This window comes from Glycine soja, chromosome 2, assembly GCF_004193775.1.
Source record: "Glycine soja cultivar W05 chromosome 2, ASM419377v2, whole genome shotgun sequence".
In the NCBI taxonomy this organism is placed as follows: domain Eukaryota; kingdom Viridiplantae; phylum Streptophyta; class Magnoliopsida; order Fabales; family Fabaceae; genus Glycine; species Glycine soja.
Genome location: NC_041003.1, coordinates 46,293,789 through 46,313,939, shown reverse-complemented (window position 1 = coordinate 46,313,939; position 20,151 = coordinate 46,293,789). Strand labels below are relative to the sequence as shown.

The following is a 20,151-nucleotide window of genomic DNA, read 5'->3' as shown; positions in this document are numbered from 1 at the left end:
ATATGATTGGAAAACTCTTAACAGAAGTTCTTTTTGCTAATGCCTTCAGGATCGAATAAGTATAAGAATGGAAATAAAAAGGAATGTCAGCAGCTATAGCCATATATTGCTGGAGAAAACTGTGTGCAACAATATACTTCTTCTATGTTCTCTACGAGCCTTGCCTTCTGATGATGCCAACCATGGGCTTGATTAATAATATATATAAACTCAAAAAAGTGTAATTTTATATATTGTTATTTTTCTAAGAAATTCACTCTCAACTAATTACAACATTTATAATTTTTAAAATAATTATTACAAAAGTCAATCATCTTATTTACATGATAATTCAGTATTCGATGAAATTAAAAGTTTTTTTTACAATGTCAATTAATTAAATAAAAATTCATGATTCGATGCGAATGTATAATTAAAAGTTTATTTTCCATCATGTGGAAATATTCTAATAAATTTTTAACTTCATTTTTTCTTATGTTTTTATAAATATTTCAAAATTTGATTTTTGAAAATATTTTTGTTTGATTTAAATTTTTATTTTTTAAGTGAACAATTTTGATTTTATTTTTTTTATTAAATTTTGATTTTAATTTCAGAAAAATATTTTTATTTGATTAACATAATTAAATGAATATTTTTATTCAGTTTTTTTAATATTTATTTTTGCTGAATGATTTTTTTTGTTAAATATTGAATTGGTTAGTGATAGTTTAATTAATCATATCATATATATTATAATCATTCTTGCATGTTACTGAAAAGGTAAGTAGAAAAACAAAATTATTAAACTGCATTTTCATTTCATTTAAAAATGACAAAATCTGCCAATAAGAACATATAAACAACCTAATTGAATTGGCTATTAAAGGTGCCTCAGCTGGTAGGGGTTTCACTGTCCTACCAACGCGTCCTCCAGAATTTGCTCCTTTTTTAATGGCAGATGCTTTTGGAACCTCCTTTATTAGATTAGCTTAGTGCATTTTTAATGATAAAAAAATTTAAGATATTGATTTTGATTATCTTAGTGCATATTAAATTATTTTTTATTTTAAAGAAATTAGAAGATAAGTTATTTATATAAGATATTCATGTCAAAATTTAAGAAACTCACAAGGTCAATTAGACTTGTTCCAACAATAAAAGAAAATAAAAAATATTTTTTTATCCTAAGAAATTCATCAAACATCTTCGATTGAAGATGATCTTAGTTTCTCTTCGCTGTTTTTGTATTCCTCCTTGATAAAAAAAAAAAGAAGCCCAATTTAAGTTTTATTCAAAATTAAATCCCACTCTAGAAAGTTACTTCTTCCGATAAATAAAAGCTTGTTCAACTACAAATTGATCCATTTGAAAGCTAAAGCCCACTAAAGAATGTTACTGGGCTTTGTTATTCCCACTATCCCGATTTCTAAGTTAACCTCTAACTTTATCAATATCAGATTTTTTTAACAAATGGACAAAATTTGTTGAGCTATATAATAAAAATATGTTTTCAAGTATCTTGATAAGATTAAGATTGTCGAGATGCATAATACAAATATATTTTCATTGTTTATCTCAAAAATGTATTTTTGTTATGTATTGCAAAAACATATCCCTTCAACAAAACATAAATGTATTTTCATTGTGTATTGTAACCAAATGAATCAAGCAAGAGTAGTTGACAAAAAGAAATTGCATAAAAACATGCAGAAAAGGGAGGAGGGACTAACAAAGCCCAAGTTACTTCTTTCATTTGTAAGGCCCATTAGTTAATCATGATAGCCTGCTAGCTTCTCTCTTTATTTTTTATTTTTTTATGGAGGTCTACTAGCTATTCTCTGGGCTATCATAATGAGCTCACGACTATAATCACGACTATTTGGCAAGGTGAGCTTATAGTCGTGATTAATATGCTAAATTTAGCACAATATATATTCCAATGGGGAAATTTAATCGTGAAGATAATTAAAAACAATAATTCATATCTATAACATTTTCAAATTATTGTATACCATAATTTTAGCATAGTCCTCCATTTTTTTTCCGGGACTTTAGATAAATATTTTATGCTTCGTGTGAATTTAGACTTAAAAGAATATTTATTTATTATAAATTTTAGTTGTAAAAATAAATATTTATCCTATATATTGTAAAAATTGATTTTTTATATCATATTCTTTTGGAATATTAAAGATATTAATTTTAATTACGAGCGGTTCAATGACCAATTACTACATTTTTTAATAACATTGATTCTTAATATTTTTAAATAAAAAAAAATTAGTTTGCAGCGGGTTGGGAGTGCGCATTACGCACAGCGTGTGACAGTAGCCTAGTCGGGAAGCGAGTGCTATGGGTAGCATTGAATATTCATTCAAGGGTTGAAACTTAAAACGCCAAGATTTGTTCATTGTTGGGTCAATTGAAGTCTAAGAAAGAAAACAGAGAGCGAAGAAGGAGAAGAGATCAGAAAAATGGCGTCCAAAGCTCCAAAGAAGGCCAATCTCCTCGATCACCACTCCATCAAGCACATCCTCGACGAGTCAGTCTCCGAGGTCCGTAAAACCCTAACCCCCTTTTCGATCTATCTCTTTTCCACCTTCAAACCCCCTTTTTTTTGTGTATTTAATTCGCTAATTGGACTTGGACTTGCTCCAATTTTGGGTTCGTGTAGGTGGTAACGAGTCGTGGGTTTGTGGAAGACGTGAGATTGAGCAATGTGAGGCTTCTCATTGGGGCAATCATCATCGTCATTGCTCTCTTCGCCCAATTCTACAAGAAGAAGTTCCCTGAAAATAGGGATTTTCTCATCGCCTGCATCGCCTTATATCCTTTCCCTACATTTTAATTTATTTAATGTTGTTTGTTTGTTTTAATTTTGGTTTGCATGAGATAATTGGATGTGGAAACATAAAAAATTTAGGTTGTTTGGAAATGGGAATTGCTGGTGTCATGTTTTTGTTTCTGCTATTTTTTTGGGGGGGGGGGGGGGGGGGGGGGAAGGTTGTCTGATTAGGGTAACGGAAAACAAAACATTTGGGCAAGGTTTTACCTTTCCTTGTAATTCTTGACATTGGAGGAAAATGTGGACATGATGTGGCCTCAATTGTGGTCACAGATAGCCCCAAAACGTTGATGCTGCGGCTGAAATCATGGTTTGTGAATTGTTTTTTAAAACCTTGCATCTGGGATCAAGTCCTTTTGAGGTGGGGATTAAGTCTTTTTGCAGTGGCTAGGGATGCACAAATTGTTCAATTGAAGGTTATCGAGGTTCCTAGTTAAATGAGTTTGGTGCTTTATGTTGAAAGGGAAATGTGATTGCTGGTGTTTATGATTTTTATTCATTATGCTTCAGCTCTGTTTGTTCCTTAACACTTTCGAACGTATGTGATCTTCAATGGGTTGTTGCAGCTGATCATATACACTAAGGAGAAAAATGCCATTCTGTTCACTTATCCTCCTGTTGTAAGTTTCTGTTAACTTAGCTGAGGCTCTTCACTTTAATGCTCTAGTTTTTATTTATGTATGGAAAATAGATGCTGTGTTTCACTTGCATAATTGAATTTTTGTCTACCACCTCCTTGGGTTGGTATATAACAATATATCAGTTCTAAGGTGTTGGATATGAAGATTGTAGAAAATTGAAACACATAATCTATATTACTCACTACTCTTCTAAATGTTTAAATGCTCTATTAGAATATTTGGTGATGTTTTATGACAGGTTGATTTCAATTATTGAAGGAATCTGTTCATCTTTTAATTGCTTATTCAAATTGAAAAAAAAAAACAATCTCTAGACGTTCTATGGCTCCTTGTTTTATGTACTGATTTATTTTTTGTTTCATCTAGCCATTTTAATTCACTTTTTGATATAGAGAACATTTTAGACTTATATGATATCTATTTTGTGTTTTTTTTGTGTGTGTAAGAGAGAGATAGAGAAACTGGGAAAGGGAGGAATATGCCTTTTTATTATTGTTTAAATTTAAATTGGAAATCCTTTTTTTTTTCTGTCCTGAGAGAGCAATGACACCGAAATTTTACTCTGGTTAGCTTGTTAGAATTGTGCCATATATACTCTTAAGATCCGTCCAATAATTTGAGCATGACTGTTTTAGCTTAGTAATCAACATAGAGGCTAAGCAGATCTCTTGTGTATTAAATGAGCCATACATCAAGCACAATTATCAATATTGTGGACTATGGAGCAGTCATGAACTGCTACAAAGTTTGAATAGCTGTGTGTTTTTTAATAGCAGCCATGGCAGCTGCAATTGTGACCAAAATGGCAGCTATAGTGGTAGCTAGAGTGACGTTTTTCAAAAACCCATTTTTTCCTTAAAACATTGTTTTTTTTCGTGGCCTTTTTTTGGGGAAGGGAGGGCAAAGTTGAGATATCCTTCCCCCTTTTTAGAATGCAAAAAATTCCCTAATTGGATGTAGTTTCCCATGGTCCATCTCTGAACTCTCAACCTTCTTTTTTCCCTTATATATACAACACCACCCTCACTTTTCATTGCTGTTTAAGATTTCTTGTATTTGAAATGTGAATGTTTTAAATTTTGGTTGTTTCCTTGAGTTTCACTTTATTTACTTGTTTGTTTTGCTTATAACCCATGACTTTTTTTTTTTTTTTTTTTTGCAAATTATGAATATGTCAGGAGTTATTTTTTTGTAATTTTTTAGCATTTATGTGTTTAGGAGAAGTTATTTAATCTGTATATAAAAATTAGCCCTCTCACTATGTGCTATATCAATTTTGGGTCAGTTGCTATACACCACTGTTCTAGATTGATAACTAATACATCAAGTTAATGGATAGATGAAATTATTATCAGTTTGGTAAGAAATTAATATTTATTTGATACAGTAGTGTTATGAAATATTGAAATGATTGCAGTGAATAACCTTTTAACTTGTACTGGTATAGTTATACTCTATTTTCTTTATCCTTTCAGTTATTGAATTTCAATTTAAGTTGCATGAAAATTGCAACAGGATGATTTTTCACATTCGCTGGGTTAAACAAGACTAATTTCTTACATTGAATATGGCACATCTTTATTTAGGTTGGAAATTTAAATCAGATAGTACCTATATCTTTGTTATTTTAACTTTTGATACATTATCATCTGGAATTTGAATTGACCCTAACATGTTAAAATTCTTTAGGGTTCTAGTTGCTTTAGTTTTAAGTTGGATTACAACAACAACAACAACGCCTTATCCCACTAGGTGGGGTCGGCTACATGGATCAACTTCCGCCATAATGTTCTATCAAGTACCATACTTCTATCCAAACTATTAATTTCGAGATCCTTTTTTATAACCTCTCTTATAGTCTTTTTGGGTCTTCCTCTGCCTCGAATTGTTTGTCTTCTCTCCATCTGGTCTACTCTCCTCACTACAGAGTCTACCGGTTTTCTCTCTACATGCCCAAACCACCTAAGTCTATTTTCCACCATCTTCTCTACAATAGGCGCTACTCCAACCCTCTCTCTAATAGCTTCGTTTCTAATTTTATCCTGTCGAGTCTTACCACACATCCACCGCAACATCCTCATCTCCGCTACACCGACTTTATTCTCATGTTGGCTCTTGACCGCCCAACATTCTGTTCCGTACAAAAATCGCCGGTCTTACCGCAGTCCGATAAAACTTTCCCTTTAGCTTGATCGGTATCTTTGCATCACATAACACCCCCGATGCTTTTCTCCATTTCATCCATCCTGCTTGAATGCGATGATTCACATCCCCTTCAATTTCCCCATCATCCTGTATTACAGACCCAAGATATTTAAACCGTGTGACTTGAGGGATAATATGGTCTCCTATTTTCACCTCTGAGTTAGAAACCCTCCTTCTTTTGTTGAACTTACATTCCATATACTCCGATTTGCATGCAGTGATGCAAACTAGTTGCTTGCTTGGTGATTATTATATTTATAGGTTTTCCATGAACTAAGGGTGTTGATATTTATTTATTTATCTTTGTATTGCCTATAATGGAATATGTAATATTTCATTCATCTTATATTCATAGCCTTTCTGCAGAAGCCCAAGACATTAAAATTATGGTTATCATATTCCAACTTGGATTTTTGTCCCCTTTTCTACAGGGATCCTTTACTAGTACCGGTTTGGTGGTTTCCTCCAAATTGCCTAGGTTTTCTGACATGTACACACTCACTATAGCAAGCGCAGATCCAAAATCAATTTCTGCAAATGATCAAGTACATTTCACCAAAAGTGTCACTCAGTGGTATCTTTCTCTGTCTCTCTCTCTCGCTTCATCCCTTAACTTATGTCTGCTCACACGATGACATTGGACATATGAATCAGTATGCAGTCATCTCTTGTATGCCTTTTGGAGATCAAAGTGCATCAGTCTGTTTTTGTTTGGATTGCAGGTTCACTAAGGACGGAGTCTTAGTTGAGGGCCTGTTCTGGAAGGATGTTGAAGCTTTGATAGTTCAATATACTAAAGAACCAAAGAAGAGCAAGTAATATGGAGACATGAACTTTGGTTTTGTGGAAAACTTTTTGGATGAGAAAACATATATTTGGATATGGTTTATAATTCTATACTTAAGACATTTAAAATAGAACTGAGGGAATCAAGCTTTTACCAGCTTTAGAGCACAATTTATTCCCATATTTCATCAGCTTATTTCGTAGAAAAGGCTTGAACCTTTATTTTCATTTAATTTTCTAAAAACTATTAATGGTTCTCGAACACCCTATTTTTTTTCTGCCTTTTTTAGGGGATAGAAAAATAATTTTTAATATTAAGGAAGATAAGTGTACACAAAATGAAGGTAAGACACCAACAAGAAAAATTATAAGAGAAAGTATATCCTGGTTCGAGACTATTACGCCAATTGTGGTAGCAGTTTCATTTCTCTTATTTCTAAAGTCCTGTGTATTCAACTTTTCTATCATAAAAAAATCTTCATTCCAAATTCCGCTGGACCACGATGCAGAATTTGGTGTTCATGATATTATCAATTGTTTTAAAATCATAAAAAAAAATGGCGATTGTGCTATTCATTTCACATTGTGTACACCTCAACACAAATATAATACATGTCAATTCATGCTTGTAGTCTTCAGCCTTAATTTGGCAGACCCCTCCTTACGATGCTTGCTATGTGCCTATGTGGTTGTTTTCCCTCACGCCACAAAACAACGGTGATTTTGGGGTTTATAAAGGAGATAGCGAGCGAAGAGAGAAACAAGGACTTTCAAATTTCAATTTGTTCTAGAGGTGACTGTTGTATAGGTTGACGTTAGTTAACATATGTGTAGATAACATGTAATAATACAGAAAATTTAACCATAGTTGAAACAATGGTCAGGCTAACAACCACTCCTAATTCAGTTAATAGAGTGGGTTGAAATGTCAATTTGACACAAAAAATAATAAATAAAAAATTGAGTGTCATTTTCACAAACTTGAAAGTGATCGTTAAATCTCTTAAAATTCATATGGATGTATCATTATCAATAATGTGTTAGATTTCTATCTTCTTTTTTCTCATGACATGTGCATGTTCTTACTTTTTAATAATGTATAATATTGAGCTAATTTTCTAATATATTATCGAACAATATTATGAAGTGAGAGAGTTTACTTGTCGAGTGAGGCAGAACTCTTATGCCATCTTATTGAAAAATTAATAATTAGTAATAAGAATATGTTATTTACTTGTTTTATATTTATTAGAGGGCAGGTAAATGTTTGACCAAATGATTGCTTCTAAAGAACTACTCTCAGTCATAATACCTAGAGAGAAAATATCATGGCAAAGATATGATAACTGAATTTATAAAAAAAAAACGATAACTGAACGAAATTATTGGTAAAGTAATTGAAATCCACAATGTAAAATGCAGTATGTCTTTTTCAAGTGTATTATTCAAGTTGAGACTTGAGCCAATCCAAAAATATCAACTCTCCAATTTAGAAGGTTAAAAACATGGAGTTTATTTAATTATTTCCAAACTATTTTTTTAAAATTTAATTTTTTAATTATATTTTTCATATTATTATCATAAATAATTTTTTTACTTGCATTTATCTTTATCCTCTAAATAATTTGTGTACATTTTTCCTTTTATTTTCCCTTCATCAGTTTGGGTTTCTAATTAACATTGATGCCAATGCAATGCAGATTGTCAAGGGACCAACGACGCAGACAGATTTGAGAAAAACGAGTGCCTTGATAATGAAATCGGTTTACTTTTAATTTTAGTTTTTAAGCCACTTATATATTGTTATAGTCGGTCCTAGAGTCCAGACAAAGAACCAGTAAGAGCAACCTCAATAATTTTTTGGGTATAATAATATAGGGCATGTTTGCTTGCTAAAATCTTTTTTTAATTGTAAAGTATGTTTAGAAAAATATAAAATAAATATGCCAATTAAAATTCATTTTAATATAATGAGTTAAATTAATAACATCTATTAAAAAAATGATAAAATTACCTTTTAAAAAAAATGATAAAATATACTCCATCAGCCGTCCAGGAGAAAAAATAAGCAGAAAAGAAGAAACTAAAGATGAGCCCGTTCAGGTCATTTTTCTTCAGTTTTATGTGCTTGCTTACGTCCTTTCCCGAAGAAAAATAAACCTTTTTTTATTATAAAAAATAGAATAATTTTAGAGTATGAGTGGCATAATCATAATTAATCGTTACACTATTTATGAGAAAATTGTTCACAATTCTCTTCTCCCTTATTTGGTCGTAGTGGAAAAATATTAAGATTATAAATTTTAAATTATTTTTATTATAAAGTTCCTTTTCAAACTAAACAATTTTATTTTTTTTTGTAATCAGGTTATAAATAAAATGATATTGCTGCTGAAGGCTAATATTTTAATAAATATAATGTTTAAGCTTTTTATGAATATTAAAATTAATTTTTTAAATATATATTAAGTTTAATAAATATTAAAAATATTATATTTAATAAATACAAATTTTATATATCTAATCATATTATTTAATTTGACTTTATTATATTTAATAAATGTAATATTTAATGTTGTTAAACAGTCAATTTTTTTTACAGGGTTAACAGTCAACTTTATTCATGATATAGTGTATTATAGTATTCGTCAATATAATATACATTTAACTTAAATGATATTGTTAAATAGTTTATATATTAAATACATGTTAAATATAATAAAAATTACATAATTTACGCACATATAAAACATATTAGTATATTTGTTTTAAAACATTATTATTTGTTTTAAAATTCATCTTATAAAACATATTTTAAATTTTTTTTTAAATAATTATGATATATTAGTATATTACATTAACATGTCTTACTAATTTGGTATCTAATTGTATAAAGGCAGACGTGACAGATCTATGAATGGGAGATGTTGTGCGAGTATGTTTAAGTAAAATTAAATTCAAATTTTTTCAGTAATATTTTTATTTTTTTAAGTTTAATGATCGAAAAAGAAAGTGATGTCTCTATTTTAAGTTTAATGATTAAAAAAACGTGATCAGATGAAAAAATTCGATGCAAATATAAGATTTGATCCTTAATAAAATAATTAACATAAAAATTAAAATCACTTGATCAAAATTTAAAAATGTAAAGATATAATCAGGGAAAAGAAATTATTAAAAAGAAAACTGTGTTTAGAGTTAAGAGTCCTGGCCCTGGCACAGGGTGGCCATCATTATCACCGTCCGTATTGGACGGTGTCGTTGTCAAAACCTAATCAGAGAGGGTCGGCCATAGCTCCGACGTGGCACCGCCTCACGCTGGAAAAGCGGGACCCACAGAAAGCTGACATGGCCTCATGACCCCACCAACCAGTGCGCCTGGATCTGAAACCAGTGCCCTAACCTCCATTCCATAAACCCATTTCATGTCCGCCACGTCACCCTGGCCCGCCTTCTATTTGTAGAACAACTTGCTATTTCCCTTTCTCTCCATTTCGAGCGTTACCTCCACCTGTTCAAGATATTATTTCTCTCTCTAAAACCTGTCCACCCTCTCTCTCTAAAACCCTTCAAAATCCCTCGAATCTGTATTGCGTGACTGCTCGTTCGATTGACATTTGCTCTCGATCTCCCCTAACGGAAGAAGCTAGCTAGGGTTTCGGATTGATTTCTCTGCTCATAATTATAATCTGATTTGTTTTTCGGAAAATAATCTTAATCTTGCTATGGCAAGCCGGAGAGAACGAGATTTGTTTCACAGCGACGAGATCGATCCCGTGGACGCGTTGAATGGTGAGGATTTCGACGATTCGTCATCGGTGGAGAGTGCTACTTCCGGTGGTTCGAGGACGCAGGTTGGACTTACGGAGCGGTTGACGGATATTCTCGTTGACGAACGCGACGGCGATCTGTTGATTCAGCAGACTAATAGAGAGGACCGGTTGTTGCAGTGGCTTCAGGCTCTTGATATGCAAGTTATGGGAGCGTGTCGCGCTGACGAGCGGTTGAAGCCCTTGCTGAAGATGAACGCTGCTTGCGGCGTCGCGGAAGATCCTCTGCTGGCTCAATTGACTCAGGTGAGACTTCTTCTTGACGGTTCCGATGACTGAACTTCGTCTTCTTTTATTCATCTTGTAACCAACCTTGTTTCTTTCAACATATATGCAGCATTTTGAGCCATCTGAAGTTGGAATGTTAGCTAGATGCTTCTGCGTGCCGCTTGTTTCGATCCGCGTCGGGAAGATCAACAAGGAAGGGACTCGCTTCTGCCCTACTTCGATTAGGTAACGCCATTTTAATTTTTGAACCTGTGCGGAATTTGGCTTCCCCTCCACCCCTAAGGATGCGATAAATCTTTTTGCGATTTTTTTATTGTATATTTTGTTGTTCGATTACTCTACTTATTTGCATTGAGAGTTCCATTGGTTCTTAGTGTTTGATTTGTGTATTTTTGTTGTTCTCTACTTCGATTAAAACCGGTCATTGTCTGTTGATGCAAATAATTCTTATGTCTAGCCAGTCAAATTATCGACTGGATAACTACTTTATATTATTCATACTGCCATAACAATCCGCCGGCAATTCATTGTGTGCTTTCTGGTTCGGGAAGAAAAATGTGGATCAAAATTAGGCCTGATTTTGGTGGGGTATGTAAATAGCCTGGACTAATTATCGTTGGCTAAACAATTTGCCTGACAAGGGCAGGCCTTATTTGATATGTTTGTTTTTTCCCTTAATAGTTGGGTCCTGTGAGTTCATTTATACTGGATTCCAGGGTCCTGCAGCTGTTAAGTTAAAGACTTAAGGATTTTTTATTCTCCATGTGGAATTGTTTCATATCATTTGAATTGAATTTATTTATTTATTTTATATGTGCTTTATTGCGTTTATATTTGTTATCTTCCTTGTTCATAACTGTGGAATTGATTTTTCTGGTGGTTATAGTCAATCACTCATGCACTTTGTTTTGCTACATGGCTGTTCCTAAGATCGAAGTAGCAGTTATATCTGTTATGTATGAACTATTATTGCAAATTTGTTGCATTACTTCTAATTATCTGTATTTAGCAATGCGAAAATCCTTAGTTTATTGGATGATCGGTAGTAATTACTAGAGTCTGTAGTTTAGTTTATTGATGGTAATAATGTGATATGCTCATTCTTCCAAGTAAAGATGTCTTTTGACTTGTAGGTAACTGGGCGTATTCTATTATGATCTCTGAATTAAGAGGAAGTAAAGGTAGTTTCATGATCCTATATTATATATATAATTGCTGCTCAGATTTTCAGATCACTATAGGTTTGAAGCTTTTTATGTAGGGAAAACAGCACATTGACTAGTTTACAGAATCTAGCAGTATAACATGTATTTGCATATCTGTATGTTGTGTTTTTCTATGTAAATGTATTGTAAGTTTTATGTGTTTGCATTGATATGCCAAACTTGTTATTTTCGTGAGCACCCCCCTCAAAAAGAAAAAATTAATGTATCAATATAATCACATATTCATAGAATGTCTTTTGTTAATCATCTGACTTGGTGAGATTTAATGGGAAATTTATTCAGTGTTTGATTTTGGTTTTATATGCTCTAAACTAAACATGAAACAACACTCAGTAGAAAGCAGTGATAGAATTAATTTGTTCTTTTTGAAGTGGATTATCTATCTGTATTTAAAATGATGGAAAGGGTTCAATATGTTAGTGATTTAGATTTTTTTTTCTTGGGTAGTTGTATGACCGTACTTGTGTCTTAAATATGTCTTTTGGTAATTAATTATGATTTTGTCATTGGTAGCAAATGACTCTGCCCACAAAACTAACAAGTATTATATTCAATTTAGTAACACGTTTCCTGAAAGACAAGAATGTTTTTCAACTGGTAGGAATTTCATACCCTGATTGAGAAAATACTGTGACAAGGATAACTAGATGGATTCATTTGGTGTATATTTCCTAATTTAGCTACATCCCAGAAAAGACTCAATTATTTTTGTGATTCTAGTAAAGAAACATGGTCTGTACTATTCTGTTATGAGGACTGAGTTTTGGAACTAAAACTTCAATTTTTAATTGGAAGATACCTGTTATGTTCTTGGGCTAAAGTTTTGAAGATAACTAGTCACAATTTCATTATACAATTTTTATATGTTGTTTGTCTTCTTAATTTGTTTCTGTCTTCTTTATCCCGTACTAAGGTATCATCACATCTAAACTTGTGCACAGGGGTAACTTGACACTTGTACTACTGCCAAGTTCTGATCTTCGTCTCTCGTTCATAGGGGATGATGGTAGAACAGAGAGATTATTCACCCTTACCAACAAATCCCAATGCTCTGGTGTTATGGTTGATGAAATCCCAACTGATAGTTCTGGCCGATCCTTCCTTGTAAGGACTCCAGATAGCAGAATTTTTTATTTCTGGTGCTCTGAAAAGTCCAAGCTTTTGGGAATTGAATTACTTGGAAAGGTAATTTTAGCTATTCTTCTTGATTGAACTTATTTGCTTAATTTTAATGTTGTAGTATTTGATATGAATTTATTCTGCATTCTTCGTTGTTTCTCCTCTATTTTATTGGAGTTTTGAATATATTTAATGATTAATAATTTTTGTCATCAAACTCATTTTTGTATGAATCAGATGAAGGATTTGCTCAAGAGAAAACCATCCATTGTTGAGTTGAGTGGCATTAGCAAGTCACGACTTGACTGCTTTGCAACTCAGCTTCGGGCCTTTCTTGTGGGGACAACGGGAGGCAGAAGTCATGATAGTTCAGTCTGTGCTTCAACATCTGCTAATTCCATGTCTTGCTCCAATGTTGCTTCCGAAAGTTCACACCCTTCATCTTCAAAATTTCCCCGATCACGAAACATTGGAGGTCAGACAGCAAAGGGAGATACAACTCTTTACCAGAGTATTCTTAGTCCAAGATCAAGTTCTTTTAAAGAGGTTCCACCAAGAAACTTGTCTTCTCACAGGATTGCAGCCAGGGAGAAAATTAAACGTCGTGGTGATAATCATCAGCCAACAGTTGATACCTTGACAAATGATTCAACAAACATTTTGGATTCATCTTCCACTTCTGATCATGACAAAGCATCAGAAGTTACCAAAACTCTTGAGTTTTCACCAAGTTTTCTGGGTTCACTTGGAAAGCTTGGTGATGTTCCGTCAAGCATGGGGCTGGGTGGGGAGGTCCTTCCCGGGATGTCACCCGTTTTTTCTCCTTACTATTGTTGGTGTCCCCCAGGGGTTTCTACCTGTCCTTCCATTGCAGCGGTTACGCAATTCCCCAACTCATCTATTGAAACATTGCCTTTTCCCTCAGGTGCCTCTTTATTACCCAATCCTCTATCGGCTAACTTGTTAGATCCAGTACATCCTCTTAGTACTTCCATGGACTTTCCTCCTTTTTTCCCTGATCCACTGGTGAGAATGTCCTTGCCATCTCAGCAGATTCCCACTTTCACACCATTAATGTGTGATCCAATTGTTCATGTCCCAGTGATTGACGTGTGCTCTTCAGGTCAGGGCTATCTTGTGAGTGCTGGCCCTGCAATGTCACCTAGCATTCCACCATTGCATCCAAACCTTGTGAAGCCATTGATTCCTGAATCTGATGCTGTGGTGAAGGGTGCAAGAGAGACTCTACGATTGCTACTTAGTGGTTCAAGCCAGGGTAACCAACAGATGATGAGGGACACTCTGCCAGCAATTTTAACTAATCCAGACGAAAAGCAAAACAACATCCTTGTGGCTGGCAGTCGTGGTCTTTACACCGGAACCAGAGATATTAATGCTATTGCAAACAGCATTGCTGCTATGGGATTAGTATCACTGTCTGGGGTATCCAAGGTAGAAAGTGGAGGCTATTCGGAGCTATGTGAAAACTATGGGAATTTGGAAGCAGTGAAAAATTCTAATGATTCAGGTGGTGCCATTTTGGATGATGAGGGCGGGTCTTTTGATTCTAAGCAGTAGTGTAGTGATGAGTGCAATTATGTTTTTTTTTTTTTTTTTTGATGTAGATCTCTTTTGTCCAGCAAATGTAGATATGTGCTGTGGCACTTTTGAATGGTTTTTAAGTTAAAATTTCACCATTCAAAGCCTTGATGATTCTTTCTTGATTAGATATTTGGAATGTGGCTGAATCAGATTTTGGCTAGCTGTATATCCGTTTTCAGTGTATGTAGTGGTAAATTGGTATGGAACAATATGACAATATCCGGTTTCCTTTTTTTTTATATATAGGCTAAATGAATATTATTAAAAAAAATCATCAATCTTAGCACATTGGAAATAATAGATTCCAGGACAAAATGATGTGCTTGCTACAGTAGACACCCTCACCCATATATACCCCAAATAAATTCCACTGAACAAACATGCTGCTGCTTCATATTTTGACCCTGATGTGACGGTCCCTACGTTTTTATTCTCTACATTAACCATAATAACTACTTCCTATCTTTTGTATATCCAAAACCGCGAGGCATATGCAGTGTTCATGTGTATCTTTTATTTAAGTCTTTTATCTATTATGATTTTTATTGTGTAAGTTTATTTTCTAGCATCTTTATATTAAGTCAATGGTTGTCTTAAATTAATTCTAATATCAATAAAGCTGTTAACACTATTTCAATTTAAGTTCTATGCACTTAAATTTTTTATGAACTGTTGCAAACGTGATACCCCTCCATCAAATGAGTCGATTGTACACGCACATACAACACATATGAGTTAATTTCACACTAATTTATAATTATCTAAAATGTAAATAAAATATGATAACAATTAAATTATTATAATAATTAAAATATCTTAATAAAAAAAGAAAAACACAAGTCAAGTTCATGGCATACAATACTTAACCTGTCCCATTCCATTTCTACCCCCAACCTTGTGCAATGAAAGCAAAGCGAACAACAGTAATTAATTTCTCTTAACCCAAAAAGCTAAACACCATGCCTGAAAGGGTGAGAGGAGAGGAGAGGAGAGAGTCTCAAATTAAGGAATGTTGGCCCTCACCTCATTTGATGATAAGGTCACCACACCTGGTACTGGTGTAGAGGTCGCAGTACGAAAACGAACACAACCGCACACACATGCCAACTCTGGATCCCAATTTCCAAATATATCTATAAGCTTACGTCCTGTCTTAATCTAACAACACCATTTATATTTAAATGAAAATATGAAATATTATTAGTAATACATTTTTTTGGAATAAGATATATATATTATTGATTAAATTTGTAAAAATTATAAAATCAAAAGACAAGTTCATTAGATAAAAAAATAAAATAAAAGATAATAAATTTGTAGCTTTTACTAATAAATTTCAGATCATAAAAGGTGGATTTAAAAGTTAAAGAATATTTTATTAACATTTCTTTTTGTAGTATATTTTATAGTTGTGCCCCCACCCGATAATATCCCTGCAAGTAAGAATGACGTAGCCTTTTTCCCCCCACAACCTAAGCTTCAGAATCAGACCATTCACCAAAAACAAAAGACTACTCATTGTCAAAGATAATGGCCAGCTGAATTTTTGGTCCAGGATAAAAAGTTTGATCCAAATCATTTTCTTTTGTACATCTCAGGCCTGTATAAGCCTTCTAGCTAGGTCCCTCGCGTTAGAATTAAGCTCAATTTAAATTAATTGCGCTATATAGAAGGAGATGAAGTACAAAGCTTCTACATGTCTCTTCGTTCGCCTCATACTACATGAAGTACAAAGCTTCTACATTTCTCTTTATTGTACAAGTCAAAACCTTATCTATGATTGGACAAAATAGAAAAGGAAAATGCCAGAAAAAGAAAGACTATCAATGTCTTGGGCTGTTAGCTGTTTGACAAAGAATCATCATGATGATTCCTAATAAAAAAATTTGATGACGGATCCAACGGATTCTAAATCTTTTTTACTCATTAATCTCGTTGACAAATTTTACATTGTGTTTGACAGAGCATAAACAAAAATGAAAGTGTAAGAAAAAAAATAATAGAAAAAGGTGAAGAAATAGAAACAGAATAAAAAATAAAATTGTTTGATTTGGATGAAAGAATCGAAACAATCATAATTTATGAATATTGTGATTCCTATTGTCTATTAGCCTCGTGTTTTACAACATTGTAACTCTAGTGTGACTTTTCTAGCAATGATGAGATAAAACTAAACGGTGTTGATGCAGCTACCCAAGCAGACACCAACAACAGCCACTACAGTTGTATTTGTCTGATGTGAGAGTGCAATAATGTGGAGCCTTTGCTTTCTTTCCTTCGACTACAAAAGATAGATTTCTCTTACCCTACATTCTTCTCTATCTGTTTTAACCCGTGAATGTTAGTTTTATTAGTTTGGTTAAAACATCATAGGAACATTCAAATTGATGACTTTTCTTTTTTCACTCTTTAGTTTTTTTTAAAAAAAAAAATTATAAAATTAATTTGATGGTCAAAGGTATAAAGAGAGAGAAAAGTCATAAATTCAATTTTTATTAACAAAATACTAATAATTAATAACTACCATTTGTCTACAAATTTTTTTTCCTCCATTCTTCTCTATTTTTGTTTTTTTAGAAACAAAAAACAGGATCAAATGACTTTTAATATTCTCTGCCTTGAGAAAGAATATTCCCAAGTCTCTTTCATTCTCCAATTTATAAAGGATATCTATGTCCACTAGTATTGGGGTGAGATATAAAGTGTGTACGAATGGTGTTGGATGGAGCCAAATTGTACACGGTGGTTGTGGAAAAAGGAGGCTTGTCTCGTGTTGCCATGGAATGGTGCCAAAATGAGTTATGAACCGTGAAAGGATTTGAGATCGAACCATATTGTCGCATGTTGTTCCTCTTACAATGTGTGCCTAGAATTGCATTTGAAAATGTCAAAGTAAGTATGCAATACCAGTTCGAAAATCGAAAATAAAAGTACTTTGCAATCTTCCTCTCATTACCAAGAAAATGGATTTTTCTTTTGAAAATTTTATCTTTAATTTAATTTGTATTATTATAATCATTATTTAATAGATGAACCCGGTGGCATAACCGCATAAGTTTGAAGAAAGCTTTATATATATATATATATATATATATATATATATATATATATATATATATATATATATAAAAGGAGGGATCTCAATTTCATTTTTGCAAATTCATTTTATACAATCTGGATAAAGTTAGTTGTTTACACAAACGACTTGAACAAGTCATTTTTTTATAAGCAATTTAAGCAAGTCAAATTTAAGTATTATATTTTTTTAAAGAAATAAAGTTTACTCATAAAAAAACAAATAAAGTTTAAACGTTAAATTTGGCTTATTTAAATAAAAAAATATAGATTCAAATATTACTTTTTAAATTAAATTTAAAATTTGAACGATTAGCTTGATTTAACCGCTTTAAACCATAGATGAAAAAGTTGGACCAAACCAACTAATAGTCGCCTAGTTAGATTATCAATTCAGATAAATATTCCTTAAAAAAGTCAATTCAGCCAATAACAAAATCATGCAGCGGAAAATTAGTCGAAAATCGTTTAAAATAGTTTAATTACTATTTTTTATGGGTATTAAACGAATGGATTTTTTTTAGAGGAAACGAATGGATTAGATTAATGTAGAAATACACTTAATAATTAATAAATAAAAATGGATAAGGAGTACTTTTAATTTTGAAACTACGGGTTTTTTTGTGGTTTTCTAAAACAAGACTGTAGTATAAAAATATGAACTATTATGGATCATTTCGTTTCTATGAAAGTGGAGGACTTTTTTTATGAGTAAATGTTAGTTGTTAGTTTGATAGCCAAGAATTTGAATTCATGATTTATTTCACCCTCTCTTCACTCTGTTACTAGGGACATTTTAGACTTGTCTGGTTTGCGATATGTTGGTTCTGTTTTGTTGGTGGGTTTGGGAGTGATTCTGATGCAAGATTGGCATACATAATTTGGTGGGTGTGATTTCACAGTTGATATGGCTCGGCTTATTATATATTTTGTGACAATAATTCAGACAGAACAAACAGAAGCCGTTTTTAAGTCTTAACAGTCTCTCTTACGAAAAAGGGAATGAGATAGATGTGTAGATTTCTCAGCAATCTCACAAATTATGAGATTGAATAATCATACTTTTAGTACTGATCTATTATCATAAAAAAGGAAAAATAATAAGGAAGGTTCTTTCTTTAATGAGAAAAGGAAAATGAAAAATGAAAAATAAAAAAGTTTTACCCACGTAAAATTAAAGTAAAATCATAGCTCTGTACCAAAAAAAGAAGTAAAACCATAGCTTATTTTTGTTAAATATCAGAGGATGATAAAAAATAATAATATAATTTGATTAAACTGGTATTACTGCAAATATGAGAATACAATATGACTAATTTAATCATGTAAGATTTGAATTGTATATCAAATCTACCAACTATTATTATATCATATGAAGAATTTGAGATGTATTGGCAATGAGATAGCTTATATTTCTTTTTTTTTTTTGAAAAAAATGTAAATTATATTAAATCCAAAATGATACAACAATAAACGGGACATACCCCGCACAGCTAAAGAAAATCAAAAGTCTCCCTAATACAAGAAGTTCTATATCAAGATGTTAAAACAAATGTAACATGTGTGTTTGTCTATACATAAAAAACTTAATCTTACTAATAACCTCTATTACAGAAAATTGATAATCTTCAAAAATCAGCTTGTTCCTAGACAGCCAGATGCAGTAGACTGTAATTGCTATAGCCAGACAACGTAATTTTCCTTGAACACCTGATGTGGATCTGCCCCTAATTAAAGAGTCAGTAATGCGGCGCTGTAAAGAAGTGAAACGACTCCGGAAAGGAGCCAAATCACGAATGTGAGCCCAAACTTGGAGGGATTTCCTGCAAGAAAAGAACAAATAAATATTTGACTCAGCCTCATTTGAACATAAAGGACAGAGAGAACCCTTGTTCAAAAAAACAATTTTATCAAGATTAAGCAGCCGATTCCTTTTAGCAAGCCACAGAATAAAATACATCTTAGGGGGGATTGTTGAGTTCCATATAATAGAACACCAATTAACAATTGTTCATTTAAGATTGAATTTTCTTTTTTACCTATTCCGTATTTAGCTCTTTAGAAATAATAAAGTCTCATTATACATATGTAACCGAAATAAAACAAAATAGCGGATAAAATTTGACAAATTGGCTTTAAGACAGTCACAGTTTGTTACCCCAACGAGGTCACAAGTCGATTTAGGAATGGTCCCACGTTAGACATGGCATGACGTCAATGCATATAGAAGTTTGGCGCCAGAATTTTAATTCCTTAGGATTGATTCAAAAAGTTATTAAAACTCTATCTTAAACCGGATCTTCATTTAATTGCCAGTTGTAAAAATAAATAAATTGGTGGACCAATAGAAAAGACAGAACATTTAATTCTCAAAAACACATATTACTAACTAAAAAACAGAAAGAAAAAAAAAAAACCAAAACACGACAGAAACACACAAATTGTAATGGAATCGATCTTTCTCATGAATGCAAAAAAGTCAGTTATAATTGTTCAAATTTCGTAAAACATTTGAAATAATGATGGTTAACCATTATTAATTAATTTAATCCTGAAGTATCTTATTGACAACCGATGGGTTCTATGGTGGACCCTAGGAGCAAATACTACAC

At 32.5% G+C, this 20,151-nt stretch overlaps 2 protein-coding genes across 2 annotated transcripts; both read left to right on the top strand.

Moving 5' to 3' along the window:
• The first annotated feature begins 2,303 nt into the window (after window positions 1-2,303).
• LOC114398918 (probable signal peptidase complex subunit 2) lies at window positions 2,304-6,723 on the top strand. Its single transcript, XM_028361012.1, has 5 exons — window positions 2,304-2,537; window positions 2,657-2,808; window positions 3,366-3,447; window positions 6,105-6,247; window positions 6,396-6,723. Exons 1-5 carry the CDS (start codon window positions 2,457-2,459, stop codon window positions 6,490-6,492), a joined length of 555 nt encoding a protein of 184 aa, XP_028216813.1. The 5' UTR covers window positions 2,304-2,456; the 3' UTR covers window positions 6,493-6,723.
• A 3,225-nt stretch (window positions 6,724-9,948) lies between these two features.
• On the top strand, window positions 9,949-14,703 carry LOC114398906. The gene is made up of 4 exons (XM_028361006.1): window positions 9,949-10,535; window positions 10,627-10,742; window positions 12,685-12,928; window positions 13,100-14,703. Exons 1-4 carry the CDS (start codon window positions 10,185-10,187, stop codon window positions 14,438-14,440), a joined length of 2,052 nt encoding a protein of 683 aa, XP_028216807.1. The 5' UTR covers window positions 9,949-10,184; the 3' UTR covers window positions 14,441-14,703.
• Window positions 14,704-20,151: the final 5,448 nt, after the last annotated feature.

What these genes read in the sequence shown, in the direction of transcription:
- LOC114398918 (XM_028361012.1), top strand. Translation starts at nt 2,457, where the DNA reads ATGGCGTCCAAAGCTCCAAAGAAGGCCAATCTCCTCGATCACCACTCC. An exon ending in TCGACGAGTCAGTCTCCGAG is followed by an intron (nt 2,538 to 2,656) that starts GTCCGTAAAACC and finishes GGGTTCGTGTAG; the next exon opens with GTGGTAACGAGTCGTGGGTT. An exon ending in TGTTCACTTATCCTCCTGTT is followed by an intron (nt 3,448 to 6,104) that starts GTAAGTTTCTGT and finishes CCTTTTCTACAG; the next exon opens with GGATCCTTTACTAGTACCGG.
- LOC114398906 (XM_028361006.1), top strand. Translation starts at nt 10,185, where the DNA reads ATGGCAAGCCGGAGAGAACGAGATTTGTTTCACAGCGACGAGATCGAT. An exon ending in TTCTGCCCTACTTCGATTAG is followed by an intron (nt 10,743 to 12,684) that starts GTAACGCCATTT and finishes ACTTGTGCACAG; the next exon opens with GGGTAACTTGACACTTGTAC. An exon ending in GAATTGAATTACTTGGAAAG is followed by an intron (nt 12,929 to 13,099) that starts GTAATTTTAGCT and finishes TGTATGAATCAG; the next exon opens with ATGAAGGATTTGCTCAAGAG.